The 17,397-nt window shown below is 42.7% G+C and overlaps 1 protein-coding gene across 1 annotated transcript in view; it reads left to right on the plus strand.

The window, feature by feature from the left end:
• Positions 1-11,153: 11,153 nt before the first annotated feature.
• sgpp1b (sphingosine-1-phosphate phosphatase 1b) overlaps positions 11,154-17,397 on the plus strand; it is a 33,969-nt gene continuing 27,725 nt past the window's right edge. The window contains exon 1 of the mRNA XM_071921182.2: positions 11,154-12,258. Coding sequence (XP_071777283.2) covers positions 11,362-12,258 — 897 coding nt within the window. The 5' untranslated portion in view covers positions 11,154-11,361. The remainder of the gene's footprint in view (positions 12,259-17,397) is intronic.

Consider the following 17,397-nt stretch of genomic DNA (forward strand, 5'->3'; position numbering starts at 1 on the left):
GGGACTTCATCATCATCATCTTCCTCATCATCGCACTCTTCAAACCACCAAGGAACATGATGCACTCACACTGAACCCTCTTCCACAACTTCCACCAACCATCAGACTTACCGGTTCACCGCTCATAACTCATGATGGGTTTATACAGCTTTTGTGGAAGCTTGGTCGTCTCGGAAATGGACGATATGGACAAATGAAGGTCTTAACGTTTACAAGTTGTGCATTATGTCAGAAGCATTTCTCTCTTTTCCAGTGAGAACATTGTGAATTATTGTGTCGTAAATGATTCAGGGAAGCGCTCAGCACTGAAAATTGGTCGTTTTTCATTCAAAGATGAATGATGTACTGAAGGGCACAGTTGAATAGACTCATACTTTATCTGTTAAATGCAGGAACCTTGAGAAGCAGAGCTGGAACCGCTGTACGTCTCTTGTTTATACTGCAGATATGTGATGACTACAAGTTCAGGCTTATATGAAGTATGGGTGAAGAATAGGAGTGCTGATTGGTAACAACAATATAAAAAAACATGATTATATAAAACATGATTGACACCTGTAAGATTCACTACGCAGATTGGAGTTTTAGGAGGCAGAAATAATCTCATTGGTTGAGTTAAACCTCGGTGGGCGGAGCCAAAGAACCAGTTTTTCTGAGCGCGAGTTAGCTAACTGGCAAACTTGAATCATAAAATATAAAGAAAAAAACATATGGAATAACTTCTGTTTTTCATTCATTCATGACCATGGCATTCATGATGTTGGAATATAAGCAGCTAGCTAACATCTTACCTAGATAGCTGTAGGCTAGTATGGCTAGCTTGAACTTGGAATGTTAGCTAGGCTATCTAGCTAAACCTAGATGACTTGTATGGTTGGATTTTTTTTTTCATTTAGTAGCAGAGCGCAAGACTTCATAATATTAGCTTCCTCCTCTCTTATAACACTTATATTTATATTTTCAAGCTGCATTATCACCAGAGTTTCTTCAAGTTTGCTAGCTTGCACTCTGAAAAACTGGCTTTTTGGCTCCGCCCACTGAGATTTAACTCAACCAATTCTGCCTCTAAAGCAATTTTGTCATGTTTGGACAAAATTATTGCTGGTACAGAAGTGGACTATATAGGATTTTTTTGTTGATATGACCCTAGTGTTGCCCTGTGACGTCAACACACAAAGTAGGTGCTGCTGTTTGCCTTCGTCGGGCAGATTAGCGCTGCAACCTGCTGAAGGATTCGATATCAGCACTCCTATTCAACAAGCCTCATACATGTGAGTCCAAATAGTGAAATCAACCATATTTACTGCACAGATTGTGATATATTTTATGCATGTTGCTGTACATAATCTATAATATTCATTCTATATTTTATAAAATACTAAATGCTCAGTGTGTCTTCTTAAGCTTAGGTATTTCCACAGCTGCATGCTCAGTCCCAGCTCCCAGGTTGTATTACAGACGTAAAACAATCAGATTGTGCTACAGATGTAATACCGTTGTCATACTCTGATGAAGTGCCTGTCATGTTTGCCTCTATGGGAGATGAGACGTATCTACCGTAATAAGGAGATGATCCAAATTTGCATGAAACCTTTTCGGTGTTCCTTGTGAATGCAGCTGTAGGATTGTATGCATGGAAGATTTATTAGGCGTAATACCCAAAGTCAGGCTTCCAAATGTCAAGGCCTGGACCAGGGCTGTAGTCAAGACCGCCTCAGTCGAGTCCGAGTCGATTCCAAGACTCCAGTCGAGTTTGAGTCCAGACCGGGACCGAAGGGGGTCGAGACCAAGTCAATACCAGACAAAATCAAAACCTATTCAAGACCAAGACTAAGACCAAAATAGGGAGAAAATTTTATACATGTCTTTCAGAGTACAAAAATAATGATTAAGGAGATTCTTAAAGTGACAATGAAATGCAAAATTACTTTTTTTACCTTGTTAGCTAATTCTCCATATCGTGTACCTACCTATTTAACAATAAATGCCAAAAAATTTGCAACATTTTTATTTTCTCATATTTTTTTAATTTCATTTCTGTGAATCCCAAGCATTTTTGATCCTTTGAACATTTTGAACAGTCCCTCTCCACGCTCTGTCCCGTCCCAAAATCCTATTATTTTTGGGGCATTTTCACCTTTTTATTAGATAGTACAAGGTAGAGAGAGACAGAAAGGATTGGGAGAGAGAGGGGGATGACATGGGACAAAGGTCCTGAGCTGGATTCAAAACCCAGGATGTCGCATTTACATGGTACACGACTTAGACCGTTGATCCACTAGGACGCCCCCCAAATCAACATCCGATACTGGCGAGACCAAAATAAGTTCAAGATAAATTCCAAGACCAATTCAAAAGAGACCGAGATAAGTCCGAGACGTCAGGAAAGAGTTCTGGACACGGGGAGCGGACTGCAGAGCTGCAGCCCTGGTCTGGGCCGTGCATGCTGAGACCGTGGCACACAGAAAGCACTTTTTGTACCAAGTTTTGTCCTTGCCAATAAAACACAGATCCCTGTTGTGGTAACGTCTGGCTGCCATCTGTTTTCTTGGGTCCTTCCTTCCTGAGCCGCGAGCCTGTCGAGATGTCTTCATTCCGACGACGAGCCTCTCGTAACCGTAGTCAATAACTACGACTGCAACAACAACACAGTTTATCCCCTGTGGGAGAGAGATTTTCAGTTTTAATTCCTTGGCCAAAATGCTCCAAGGAAATCACACAGAGTAGATTATAGTAGATTAGGGAAAGTATCTTGTGGTTTCTAAGTGTTTGGGATGAGTTTAGCCTAATCTTTGGCGGCAGATGCTTGGTTTTGGTTAAAGTTTTAGTTGGAAAAAAAGTGGATTTAGGGTATGTTTATGTTGATTTATTAGCCACAGCCGCTTCCGCCCTACAGGGTATCAGTACATCTTCCTTAAGGGACTACAAGACTTGAAATTTACCTTTTCCTACTTTACTTTGGACTTAAGACTTTGAGTGTATGTGACTGTGAAGAGTGGGCATGTATGGTATTGTATGGCCATGCCTGCTGTTTGTGTTTTTAGCCCGACTCTGATGAAAAATCCCTATGATATTCCTATAGGGACTTAGAGTGTGTGTGGTGTTCAGTAATGAGTTTAAAGTGAACTTAGTGAACTTTATCCTATTATCTCCTATAGAGTCACTATAATCTTCCCATCATTTTCCTATAGGACCTTACAGTGTGTCAGTGTTATAGTGAGTTTATAGTGACCTTATTGCACTTAATGATATATATATATATTTTTTTTATCTCCTATGGTATCACTATAGTGTTCCAGTAATACTCCTATAGGGACTTGGGTCTGGCAGAATCAGTATCGTCTTTTAAACAACTTCTTAAAACGTATTTTATAAAGACTTTTAAAGGGCATTATGTAATGTCTTCTATTGTTTTCACCGTCCGTTCTCCTTTTATCTTGTTCTTCCTTGCTTTATTTATTTTATGAGATCGATTTTTGCTTTTAGTTGCACTGTGTAAACTCTGTTTTATTATATGCTTCACAAATAAAGTTTATTACGATTAGTAAGGATGTAACTGGATGAATCAACAGTCACTGATCCAGTGATATTCTCACATATCCTGATATCCCACCACAACACTGGCTGGAACCCAAGGAATATATTTTAATATATTTTAAATTCAACAGCGCAAATGTACAAATTACAGGTGTCAATATAACAAAAATGAACATATCACTGTATTAAGATTACATTGATAGAAATTTGATTAAAAAAATCATTGAAAATACGTATAAAAATAATTAGATAAATAGAATAAAAGAATAGAAAATAATATTGCTCATTGGATTGGTAATCAGGATCTTGCTATAAAAAACATTATCGTAGTGTTTTAACATTCAATCACTTTTATTATTTTAAACAATCCTCAGCAAAGCAATGCAATATTCTATTTCCAGCAAAGAATACTTACTAATTTTTTGTGTGTGTTTATAGAATTCGCCCAATTAACATAACAAGGAAGTTCAGAACAAATTCAAAAGATAAGCTTCCTTGCTTTTCAAAATAACATATAGGCCTAATAATTTGTATCTATCCCAGTCTGCTTCTATATCAAAATCTGAATAACTATAATGAGAGAGGAGGATGAGGAGTGATGCTGGAGCGTCATCATCGCTTAGTGAGTCTCCTAGCAACAGGAAACATCTGCCTCCGGGAGGACCAATGAGGATGCGCGGGGAGCGGTGTTTGTTTCTTGTTGCTCTGAACGGGATATTTTAAGAGCCTGGGAGAAAGAAGTGAGTATCCCACCCCGCTGCTGCTGCCGGAGCTGTTATCACCGGGAAACGGCTGAGGCTCAAACTTCAGCGTCGGTAAATCGGTCCAGACGGTAGATGTCGCGGCGAGGAGCGGACACACATCACCGAGAGGAAGACATCAGCAGGCGGCGTCCAGGAGAGGATTTACCCGGTGTGTACCAACCTGCTGGACAGCGTTATCCAGAGGTAAGAAAGGTGCCAGTTGATGCTTTTAACGGATTTTTATACCGGGATTTAGAAACGGCAGTTACTGCTCGTTGCACGTTTCCAAATTGAGCGTAAAGACGCACGCAACTGTTCTGTCTGTACGCAAATATTTCTGGTTTTATTATTAAAACATTTGCTGGAAAGGAAATAGATTCGCAAGTGTTGCTGAGACACACACACACAACACACACACTCACACACACACACACACACACACAACACTCACTTCCCACGCACCTCCTCTGTGCTCATATCCAATAGTAGCTGTCATCAGCACGCATTCTCCCACAGATGAATTCCTGCTGCAGTTGGATGTGAAGCTGTGAGTCACAGCGGCTTCAGGGAGCCTGGTGTGAACATGTGAACTGATAAAGCTTCCCACTCGGTGTGTGTGTGTGTGTGCGCGTGTGCGTGTGTATGATTGATTTATGGCATTTTAAATACGCTGCTCTCTCTCTCTCTCTCTCTCTCTCTCTCTCTCATTATAATTCAAATGATGTTTATTGGCAGGACAAGGGAATTTGTGCTGCCAAAGCATTTCCAAGAATATGATAACCAACAAAAATCAAGCTTATAGGAACATTAAAAGATCAAATCAGAATATTGTAACAGGGGATACTGTACAGCAGCAACTCCTATATCTCAATAATTCATTCAGAAATGTATATAATAAAATATTGATAATTAGAGATATGTTTGCAGTAGCAGAACGCAGCAGTTTGCTCTATTCTCTCCCTCTGAGGCGGTGACATGCTGATACATGTCTTGCTTCCAATAATAGAGACTTCTCATCCAAGGCTCAACCGATAGACTGTGGGTTCTGAAGGCTGATACCGATATTGATATTTTTGGACTTAAGTTGCTGATAGCCAATATTTTGTACCAGTATTCAATATCTTCAAATTTGATCTTTATCTGTTAAATGACCAAGTATTCAGTGTTCAGTAGAGAAACTCTGGGATACATTCGATGTTTACAAAAACTTGAACAATTAAATTAATAAATAAAATGAGCAAGGAAAATCAAATTTCATGTCAGGTTTTCCTGTAGCTGTGGTCAGGGAGGAAGCTCCATCACATCAGAGGTGGATGACATGACATCAGATATTTAATAAAATATGTGAAGTAGGCTATATATCAGTCTAACCAGGGTCGGGGCCATTAACGAACTGAATTGAGAATGAATAGCAAATTCCAATTCAGTTCCTGGAGTGTGAGTTCGGATGTGAACGTGAAAGTCTCCCAGCTGTAAGGAAACAGGATGTGAATTGAATCGGAATGACAGGAAACAGAACTGAATTCCATTAAATTCCATGAAATTCCACTTCAAAGAGAGTTTGTCTCGACTCGCTAAACATTATAAATCAAATAAAAGACAGTTCAACAAATCAAACACATTCAATCATAATGTATGTGCTACCATTACATGTTCTGCATCAAATACCAGCTGAAAGGTCCCTTTAATATTTTAGGATATTCAGTATTGATAATATATAACACTATGTGTAATCTCATGTGGTGAGAAAAAACAAAAAAAACATGGAATTTCACTGAATTAAATTAAACTTTCTGAAATTACAATCCAATTCTGTTTCCCCCTCAAATTCCTCAGTTGAATTGGAATTGATTTGGGATTGACTTCATTCATGAATTGACCCTGAACCCTGCTCTCATCCTCTCCCAGCACTATAGTAGTTTTTGGTATTTGTGACAGGATGCTGAAGTTTGTCTTTCTCTCCGTCTTCCTCCTCCTCTTCCTCCTCCTCCTCCTCCTCACTGGTCTCTCTGTCTGGTTTCCCTGCAGGAGCCCGAGGGCGATGTGGAGGCTCAGTTCGGCTCAGACTCAGTGATTGAAACCCCGGTCAGAGAGCTCGGCGCTGGCTGCGGGCCGTCAGCATCAGGTAATGCAGCAGAGACGCTGATCTACTGCAATCAACCCACTGATTCACAGGCGCTGCAGTACAGTTCCTCACTGAATCGGCGGCAAATTCAGTCAATTTATGATCAGAATTGAAGCGTTTGGTTCTAAAACGCTAAAAACAAAAAATAAAGTAAACCTGTTAATATTTCATACATAGATAATTATATCTGCAAAAGAGGCTATTTTGTTGTATTTTCCGATATCAGGCCAATATTGCAAGTAGATGACATTTTTTTTCAAATGGTGGCTACAGTATTTTGTGATGAAACTCTTCAATTGTTGTCTTCCAATTCAATCACTTAGCGTAAAACAGACGTAACGCAAAATAGAAACTGCAATACATTTGTGAATGATAGAGCTTTGAATGTATCAAGTTTCCTACGCTGAAAATGTTGTGAATGTTTGAATTTTGAGGGAAACTGAATGAATTCATGAATGGATTTAACAGCAGGTGAAATGAACCCATCTCAATTTAATTTTCCGGGTCTTGCCTCCAGCAGTCCCTTCCCTGTGAGAGAGACCAAACCATTCAACAACGTCGAAAGTTGCTTACTTCAAGAGGAAATATGCGGAAGAGGAGGATCTACATGGAGGCCTACACGGATATTTTCAAAAAGTATGAATCTCTACTTTATCTTTGTACACATCTATGGTTCACCATTTCTTCCCCTGTCATACCGTCCCTTCTTCCTCACCTTGTCCTTCATTTTTTGTCCTTTTTGACCCTCCTGCCTCATTGTTTTCCCCCCACTTCCTTCCCTTTCCTCTCTTTATTTGTTGTCTTTTCATCCTCATGCCCGAACCTTCACCTCCTCCTCCTCCTCAAAACAATCCTCAACTCTCACTAAAAATAATTGGCGAATCCGCTCATTCTCTACTTATATGCAGATGAGACTGTTATCTTCATGGCAGATTTCTAGAATTCACTTCCCAGTGAAGTCCAAATCTCAGAAGTTTGGGGTCATTTCTGCCTTAAAATATGTCAGTGTCTGTATTAACAACTCATATACAGGTGTGATGATTAACATGGACTTCTGATTGAATTTACTGTAGCTGAAATTGGACAATTCAGTCAATAATTCAGCTGACCAAATCTATCAGAAATGACTCCAAGGAATCCACCTGTCAACCTTCCCTTAAAGGAGTTTGAAACCTAACTTCACTTTTTTCAGCTGTTAGTCAACGTTCATGACAGTTTTATGATGAAACACAAGAGTCAGTTCAGTTAACCTGAACAAACTGTTAGCTAGCTAACTATAAAGCAACAATTTAGCAAACAACACAAACAGCTAAAGTTAACATGCGACTTCTAGCCACTGCTAATGCTAGTTTCTACTAGCTACGTTAGCTAGTGTGCTAATCAGATGTGTTAACAAGACAGTGATGTTAGCTGACCAGATACTATGGTTAGCTAGCTAACAAGCTGACATTATCTAAACACTAAATCAATCAGATGGATCAGTGATGAAATGATCAGTTCAGTCAGAAACAGACAGAAATTAACCGTCTGTTCTATTGTTTTGAGTTGAATAGCCAAGTTTTTCATCCAAGTTTTACGTTTACGTTGATACAATCAGCATAGCCAGGAGCTGAGGGCCTCCAATATGGCTGCCAGAGGGTGTGTGATTCTGAAATGTTGATTATGTGTTGGGGACTCAAAATATACGAAGATTACCTTTGTCCGCTGTGAATTGTGCTGTGGCTTTGACCCTTGCACTCCTCACTCCTGTCAGCTAAATGCCTAACATGTAACAACGTAAACTGACCCGCTGCCTCTGTGCTCACCTGTCACCTGCAGCACCTGATACTGCAGGAGGACCGGAGCTGCATCCTGAAAATGTCCCTGGAGAAGCTGAGGTTCCTGGAGGACCCCGAGGCCTACCTGCGGCGCTCCGTCCTCATCAACAACCTGCTGAGGAAGATCCACCACGAGGAGGAGGAGGTGGCGGAGGGAGACGAAGAGGAAGAGGACGACGAAGACGAAGAGGACGACGACGACGACGAGGAGGACGAGGAGGAGGAGGAGGAGGTCGGGGGGCGGGGTCCGGCCGGGGGACAGCAGAGGCTGACGTACCCGGACAGGAAGCGGGTGAAGGTGCTGGTGACGGACTGCTGCTCGCCGCCGTTCGGCCTGGAGGAGCTGCCGCATTACCGCCTGGTGCCGTGTTACCCGTGTTACGGCCTGGGAGGCTGCCCCGGCCTCGCCCCCAACCACCAGGTCCTGCTGTACAACCTGGACGACAACGGGTGACTCTGCGCGCTCTGCTCACGCCGGGAAAAGGGAATCGTCGACTCACGAACTGGGCGCAAGGACGGAATCGGCTGCGTTCGCCGTTTGTTCAAATCCACCAAGGGGAACGATGGTGCTGTTTCCCCTCGTCGTTTTTATCACTTAAAACCTTTGCTGACAACTTGGGGGGATGTGGGATATTTTGTGCCAATAAGCAGGACGTCACCCTCTCTTGTCTTGAGGTCAAGGGTCAAAATCAGGGTCTCTCCTCCGGGGGGGGGGGGGGGGGGGGGGGCGAACTCTGTCGCAGCTTCACCGCCTTTGCTGAACACGCAGGTGTGAGAGACTCCGCGCGGGATTTTTGTTGTTGCTGTTGTTGTTGTTGTTGTGTTGTTGATTTTTTTTATAGTTATCGTTGCTCATGCGGACCGTGAGCACATTCAGGGATTTACAGACTGCGGGCTACTTTTGATGCACCTTGCCTTGCGTGGAGAAGTCTGGGTTTCTGTCGTCAGGCGGCGAAATGCTTCTGTTATCTTCTAACTCTAAGCTACTGTGTAATTTATGAAATATTCTGTGTAACATTCCCTAGAGATGTGTGAACCGTTATGCTATCTCAAGACCCACAGTTTTAAGAAATGCTTGTTCTGAGCTACATATACTGCCAGTGGAGAAGACATTTTTTTTCCTCTCTGTATTTGATATTATGTGTTCATCAATGAGCTGTAGGCGTTTTCATTTCGCAGCACTTTGCTGCCCTCTGCTGGTGGAAATATCAGTTTTGAAATCACACACTGGTGGCTGATGTGCTCAAATTTCACAATGAGAATGGATGGTGGGAGAAGTAAATAATTCTTCTGCTTTGATTTTCCACTTATGTCTATGGTTAAAGGAGGGATGCATTACTTTTTGTGTTTTGGAAAGGAAAGGAAAGGAAAAAGGAAAATGCAATCCTCTCTCATCCTCTTCAACTCTTAGGAGTCACAATTTTTTTCTGCTACCAAATCATTTGTTTGTGGATGAGTTTGAACCTCATTGTGTTTTTAAAGAGGAATTACAAAGTACAGAATGCCTATTAATGTTACTTTTTTTTTTTTTTTTCCTATTTTACCTGCAGTCAGTCCTGGCTCAAACAGCAGCTGCAAAGTTTTCATGAGGGATTGAATTTTACTTTGTGCGGACAGGATATTTTTAATTTAATGTGACAAAATGTGTGCTCTATAAAGCCGACTAATCTGCTGTATGATGAGTGATTTATGATTCATCCTTTTACGTGGAAGCTTGTCTCTTTCTGTATTTGAGTGTTCAGTCAGTCAGGAGTTTTCCTCAGTTGAAAAAATGTGTATCTTGATAACAATCACTAAGATGGAAAAAAAAAAACAGTTAACTAAAGGCAACTATAAAACAGAAGCTCAATATTTTACGACGAGAATTTATATTTTGATGAAAATGCATATTCCATATTTAAGATAAGCTATTTTGACAAAGGGCCGTTAAACTTTTTTCAGGTGATTGACTATCAAATAAAGTATGTAAGGTGATAATGCTTTTATGTGTTCTGATCATCCTTGTGGTTCAGTAGTAATAATAATGATAATAATAACAGCTGTATTTACATTACACTTTTACTGACAAACTTACGATAATAACTTACATATATAGTGACAAACTAAATAGCTATAAATAATTACAAAATACACTGATATAAAGTAGAGGGTGCTATGTATGTACTAGGTCTATGTAATGCAGTGTAATTATAAAGTCATTATCTATCTATCTATCTATCTATCTATCTATCTATCTATCTATCTATCTATCTATCTACCTACCCAATCACTACAGACTGCCTATATTTCTATTTTGATGTAGCTAGATATTTCAAAAGTGTAAATAGCGCCACAAACTCATACAAGCACGACGACGTTCTGACATCTCGAGTACGTCGCTTGTGCGTGCGCACCAGAGCTGTTGTTACCTTCAGGTGCTCCTCGTAAAATCCTTATATCAATGTCGATAGTCGTAAATGCGACTTGCCCGGCGCATTCAACTGCGTTTTTCGGGAATGGTAACTTAATGGGATTTGTGGTGGCTGTTGTTTTATTTTAAAAAATTAAGTAGCACATTGCTACGGCACAATACAGTGAAGAAAAGGCACGTGATTGATGTTTAAATTCATTTAAACGGCAAACGTTGTTGAATACATCACTTATAACAACATTCGTTGCCAGTTTCCATGCTCTGCCCCCTAAATATCACATCTCTGCACTTTCCGATTCTAATTTACCACGTGTTGGGTTGTTCATGTGGCTGAACGCGATATTTCCCATAGCAAGTGAAGGCATCATTACACTGGCGCGCGCTCCCGACTATCCCGTAGATCTGTCAGAAACAGGATACCAACTGGAGGTAGCGGGACGCTGGACGCATCCAGAACCTGTTCAACAAGACTCGTCCAGTTAGGTTTACACGTTATCATCTGACTAAAAGTATATTTTTCCTTCTTTAGAATTAATGTTCGCTGCGATAGCAAGTTAACTGTATACTTTACACAAACGTTTTAGAATTCACTTCTGAGCAGCATTCTGCCATTATGCACGGGTCAACTAGCTAACGTTAGCTGGCTAGCTAGCTTTCACAGCGTTTATCCGCTGTTTGGGAAAGTAGCAGAGTCCGTGTTCCTTCTTATCACCGTGGGAGTGATTAAACATGGAGACAAATTGGATCAGAGAATGGTTCATTTATCTCCAAGACCCCCACCATGTCGCCCGCTTTCAGCAGTTTTGCGGGGTACACGGGACGTTTTCGGGAACCGTTTCTACGGGTACCAGCAGCAAGGAAGCGGACCGGACTCACTCCCACAACAACGGGGCTTGCCATCACCTCGCCGGGGAAAGTGACAATAACTGCGCCGCCGAGGGAGCTGGGGAGGGGGAGAAAGCACAAACAACAGCGGCGGGGGTTCGGCAGAGGATTGTCGCCTCTACGACGACGGAGGGCTGTGTGAAAACGGGCAGGGAAAATGAAAACCCTTCACAGAACGGGGCAGTGCTCGCTGCCGCCGGGGGAGAGGCGGTTGGTCTGGGCACCAGCTGGCGCAGCCTCGCCGGGGAGAGCGGTACGGCCGCCGCCGCGGGTCAGGACGGCTCCAGCGGGGCCGGGGCGGACCTCTCAGGGACAGCCGAGTCGGAGGACGGGGTCACCGAGGTCCCCGCTGCCCCTCAGAGCAGCACGGTCAAACCGCTCCGTAAAAACTCTCTGACGGACGACGCCGGGCAGGAGTTCCTGATCCAGAACAAGTTCTTGTACTACATGTTCACTTTCGGAACCGAGCTGGGCAACGAGTTTTTCTACATCACCTTCTTCCCCTTCGTCATGTGGAACGTGGACGCCTTCGTGAGCAGGAGGCTGATCATGGTGTGGGTCTGGGTCATGTACCTGGGGCAGTGCACTAAGGATGTGATCGGCTGGTCCCGGCCCGCTTCCCCACCCGTGGTCAAAGTGGAGATGTTTTACAACTCGGAGTACAGCATGCCGTCCACCCACGCCATGTCGGGCACGGCCATCCCCTTCTCCCTGTTCTTCCTGACCTACGGCCGGTGGGAGGTAAATCCACCAACTAGCTAGCTGTCATGCTGTTGATGTGCAACCTGAATTTCAGTCATGTGAGATGGGGAACTAAGCAGTAGCCACTTCCTGCTGTTTTCTAAAAAGGAAACATAAAAGTTCCTTGGTGAAGTTTCACAACATGCTGTATTTACTTCTTGTTGTTGTTGCATGGAAGTGAAATCCCAAGGGTACAGACTTACAGACAGAGTCAGTTCCAAAGTTAACAAAAAGCTGCACTAAGGACTTTCCTGTCAATTTAGAAACACCGGGAAGTGGTTACTACCAAAATAAAAAACTGCATTTTTCCTAGACATTGTTTTCATGCATCTTGCCAGCATCCCTAATATTCCTCTGTTAAATTGGACACTACACTTACATTGACTTATTTGTACTCTCTACTGTCTAAGTGGAGTAAAAACATCCAATCTTAACCAGGTGCTGAAAAGAAAAAACAAGCATAGAAGAAAAAGTTGAGTCTGCACACATTCTACCAAGGTGTATGAATTTATTAACACCCACGTTGTGAGTTTTCGCGCTCACTGCTATTCCTCAGACGACTCATTATACTCTAAAATCTACCATGTGATTATCCATGTTGTTGTGGGTCAGACAAAACGCAATTAAATTACAGAGGAGCATCTCACTGCTGCCCTTCAGCTTCCTTCTGCTCCTTTTTCCGACTCAAACAAAAAGGGGAAATCCCCAGAATTCATGTGTTACTCCTGTGACCATGAACGAAATGATGAAAATTGCACTCATCTCTCCACGCAGATAAAAAGGGTTTATTGTCTCTCCCAACACTCTTCAAACAGCAGGCGAATCTGACTTGTTTTTCAAATCTGGTCTTTAAGGCTGCTTGTAATTGTAATACAAGTGACCAGATCAGATTTGTGTGTTTAGGACAGTATAATCATGTGTTATCATTACACCGTCCGTTGTCATAGTAATGATGCAGGTGTGCAGGCGGTGACTGAAGGCCGATTTATAGTTCTGCGTCGAAGTGTCGCCGTAGCTTCGCCGTAGGTCTTTGCGGTGCCGCCGTATCTTACTGCACCTCTCCAAAAAATGTAAGTGTCTCCTCCTCCTGTGTCTGGTTGCTGTGGGCCGATAGTGAAGACAACATGGAGCAGATGAAGAGAGACGAGCTTCAGATATGTTCATCTGGATGCTCATCTCCCAGCTATAAAGACACCAGATGAACCGAAATATCCACCGCATGAGCTTCAGAGAGTGGAAACACTACGACTTCTTCTGCTGTTGCTTCTGTGTTAACAAAGCTCCACGCTGACATCTAGTGTTTCGGTTTCTACGCTCAGAATCACCAACGCAGAACTATAAATGCTCGCACCGCCGTAGACACCGACACTGTAGCAACAGCGACACTTCGACTGCAAACTATAAATCAGCATTAAGGGCCAACAAGTCAGGGTGCAACAAGCTAGTAACATGGAAGTTCATAGCTTTTTCTACTACTACTACTTGCTTTTCTTGACTGTTTTTCTAACGGCATTTTGTAGTCGCGGTGCAGAACGCATTCGTCACATAGTGAGAGGAGGCATGAAACCTCTTCATCTGTCTGTCTTCTCTTGCTGGCTCTCCTCCATGTTTGTTGTTCTCTGTTTTTCTTGTCGCAAAGTGTGATGCCAAATGTGGCGCCGGTAGTGACAAAAAAACAAAAAGCACTTGAAATCCAGTCTGAGTGGTCAGACTGAGTTGCGTTTTCAGAGAATCGCGTTTCAAACCACTTACAAATGTGGTTTGAGTCTGTTTTTGCTGTTCAGACTTTAGAAAGAATATCCGACACTTACAAAGATATACAAAAAAATTTTGATTTGAGCTGCCTGTCTATACGTAGCCGGGTATGTTTTCAGCTAAATGCCCTCATCACAGTTCTTTTTGAGAATTCACTGCTGTGATACTGAACAGGTGTAGCTTTGTGAATACTTTTTAAGACGTTTACTGTTTCATCATAGGTTTCAGAGTGCAGGATCAGCCGAAAACAGCGCCCCCCCTGGATCTGGTAGGGATTCGGTATCTTACTAAAGGACGCTGTGACAGGGAGGGACACACTGGCTGTTGTAGGGATCAAACCTGTGACTTTCCAGTTACAGGACGGCCCCTCTTAACCGCCCGGGTCGCCCCTGCCACGCTTGAGCAACACCAGCAAGTGTAGATACAGGAGAACTGAGACTTTGCCCTCTGAACTTGGCAAACGGCTCTTATGAAGCTGCCTCATTAACAATTAATGAGAGGTTGGCTTGGTGGATTCAGTGACAGAAACCAGGGTGATTATACAGCTGTACCAGCGCAGTCCCGGGCTCCTGACTGCTTGTACTACAGTGAAACCAAGCTTATTTGGATGCAGGAGCTCAAACAAACCTTCTGCCGAGTCTCCAGTGTCAGTCCTCTCGCTTCGAGTTGAGGAGAGTTGATATAGTTAATAAATACTGACTGAAATGTCAAAAGTCGTTGGAATATAACATGCATTCTGTTGAAGGAATTTTGTTTAATAAGCTGTTCTCTGCCGCTGTTATCTTCATCTCCTCCTATTCACTCAGTAGGAGCAACACCATTGTGTTCAGTCTCTAAAGGCTGATGGTAAAGTCAGTATAGTGCAGCTCCATTGTTTTAGCGTGCGTCCACACTGCGAACTACACGATCAACAAGCCACAGAGCCACAAAGTCTGCTTATTTCTTATAGAGCTGAGCGAACAGGGGAACTCGGCCGATGTGAAGCTTGTCGCCGAGGAAAGCTGGCTACGGCCGAACTTTTTGCGGTCATCAAACATCAACAGCCGGTCACATTGCTGCGCTTCCTTCTGTTTCATGAACAATAATTCAAAATGGAAGAGAAGTTGATTACAGCCATGCAAAGCTTCACGGTTGTCTAGAGCTTTTATTTTAAAAGACGACAGGCATAAACATCTCATAAACAAAGCTTGGAGAACGGTTGCATCCATCGTTGGGGTCGAGGCTAAGCTCCAAAGTCATTTTATTGAGTTTTTCTGTTTATTTTAGATTAATGCTACATAGTTGATGCATGCTAGCTAGCGCTGTGAACTCATCAAAACGAAGTAACATCGTCAAAGGCAATACCAAAGCAGCGAAAAAAATACATGAATCTCCTGTTCAAAACTTTGTAGCTGCAAACCGCTACATGGACGCAATCAGAGCCTCTGGCCCCGCCCATAATCGGTCAGAATAGAGCGACACATTGACCAATTGCGTTCAAAGGTAGGACTTCCCAGGGACATTTTTCTGTGAGACAGCAGCAGTTTAAAGGATAAGGCCGGTGTTTTTTAATGCATTGCTTACCGTCAACAAATCCTATGAAAATAACAAAATCAGCAATGATTTTGTTTTTCTAACAAGTCTCGTCCATGTAGCCGGTGCCCAATGAAGCCTCATGTCCCAGCAGCCATAGAACATTGTATTAAAAAAACTATTAAAAACACGTCACAGAGCCATGCATATTTCGATCATCATCACGATGCACCGGGCCGGCCGACTTTTTCCTCAAACAACTTAATAAGTCGACCGTAAACACGTTTTCCATCTCAGGAAAGTAGTTCCGTAGCACAGAAAATAGTCCCCGGCGTAATGAAGAATTTGTTCCCATTTGAATTTGATTTGGTAATAACTACAACAGTCTGACTTTTCATGGTAACAGTTAGCGATTTTTAAAATGTAAACTATGTCTTTGTGAGCTGTATTTAAAGGTTTTTAGCTTACAGTTGGAGCCAATGACTTCTGGGTTGACGGCTAAAAACGGAACGTGGGAAGTCAGAAAGTAACGGGAGTAGAGCAAACACATTGTTGATTTTGTTATTTTCATAGGATTTGTTGACGGTAAGCAATGCATTAAAAAAACACCAGCCTTATCCTTTAAAGGCAGAATTGCTCAAGGAGTCTCAACACTCTTGCACTGATTACCACTCCTTGTTAGACAGATGAATCCCTCTGTAGTTTCACTTTAGCTCCCGTTTCCAGATATACCGCCCTGCCGTGTTTACCGGAAAAGTTGCTTGGTGTGTAACGGTCCTTACTTCGGTGTGTGGGTGGAGAAAGCATGGAGTTTTGACATGGAGAATGTGTAGGAAGCCTGTGTTCTGTTTACAGTTTGAATCACAGCAGGAGTGCAGGGGTGGGATTGATTTACCACACTCTGCCTCCCTGTCTGTCTGTCTGCCAGAACAGGAGATAAAAGAACCAACCCCTGACCTTCTAGTGTGGAGCTCCGAGATAAGACACTGATGTACCTCTCTCTCTCTCTCTCTCTCTGTCTCTCTCTCTCTCTCTCTCTGTCTCTCTCTCTCTCTCTCTCTCTCTGTCTGTCTCTCTCTCTCTCTCTCTTTGTCTCTCTCTCTCTCTCTCTCTCTCTGTGTCTCTCTCTGTCTCTCTTTCTTTGTCTCTCTCTGTCTCTCTCTCTCTTTGTCTCTCTCCCTCTGTCTCTCTCTCTGTCTCTCTCTCTGTGTCTCTCTCTGTCTCTCTCTCTGTCTCTCTCTCTCTCTCTGTCTCTCCCCCTTTTCTCTGTCTCTCTCTGTCTCTCTCTCTCTCTCTCTCTGTCTGTCTCTCTCTCTGTCTGTCTCTCTCTCTGTCTGTCTCTCTCTCTTTGTCTCTCTCTCTCTGTCTCTCTCTCTCTGTGTGTGTGTGTCTCTCTGTCTGTCTCTTTGTCTCTCCATCTCTCTCTCTCTCTCTCTCTGTCTCTCTCTCTCTCTGTCTTTCTCTCTTTGTCTCTCTCTCTGTCTCCCTCTCTCTCTCTCTCTCTCTCTCTCTCTCTCTCTCTCCATCTCTCTCTCTCTCACCCTGGATGCAAGGACACCTCCAAACATTGAGCAGAGTGTCTTTCTGCATGTCCTTTTAAAACATTGTAAATTAATGATCTAAATTTAAGGTCTTAAAATATTGACCTCTGACCTGCTGGTGTGGAATGCTAAGACACTGATCTCTCTCTCTCTCTCTCTCGCTCTCTCTCTCTCTCTCTCTCTCTCTCTCTCTCTCTCTCTCTCGCCGTGCATGACTAGAAGAATTTAACTAGTAGGTTTGTTTCCGAATCTGAATACCATATTCGTCAAAGCACGAACTCTACTTTTTAAATGAGTGTTTGTTCTCTCCGAATTCGGATGTTTTAATAGT

The sequence above is a fragment of the Centroberyx gerrardi genome, chromosome 17 (assembly GCF_048128805.1).
Source record: "Centroberyx gerrardi isolate f3 chromosome 17, fCenGer3.hap1.cur.20231027, whole genome shotgun sequence".
In the NCBI taxonomy this organism is placed as follows: Eukaryota; Metazoa; Chordata; class Actinopteri; order Beryciformes; family Berycidae; genus Centroberyx; species Centroberyx gerrardi.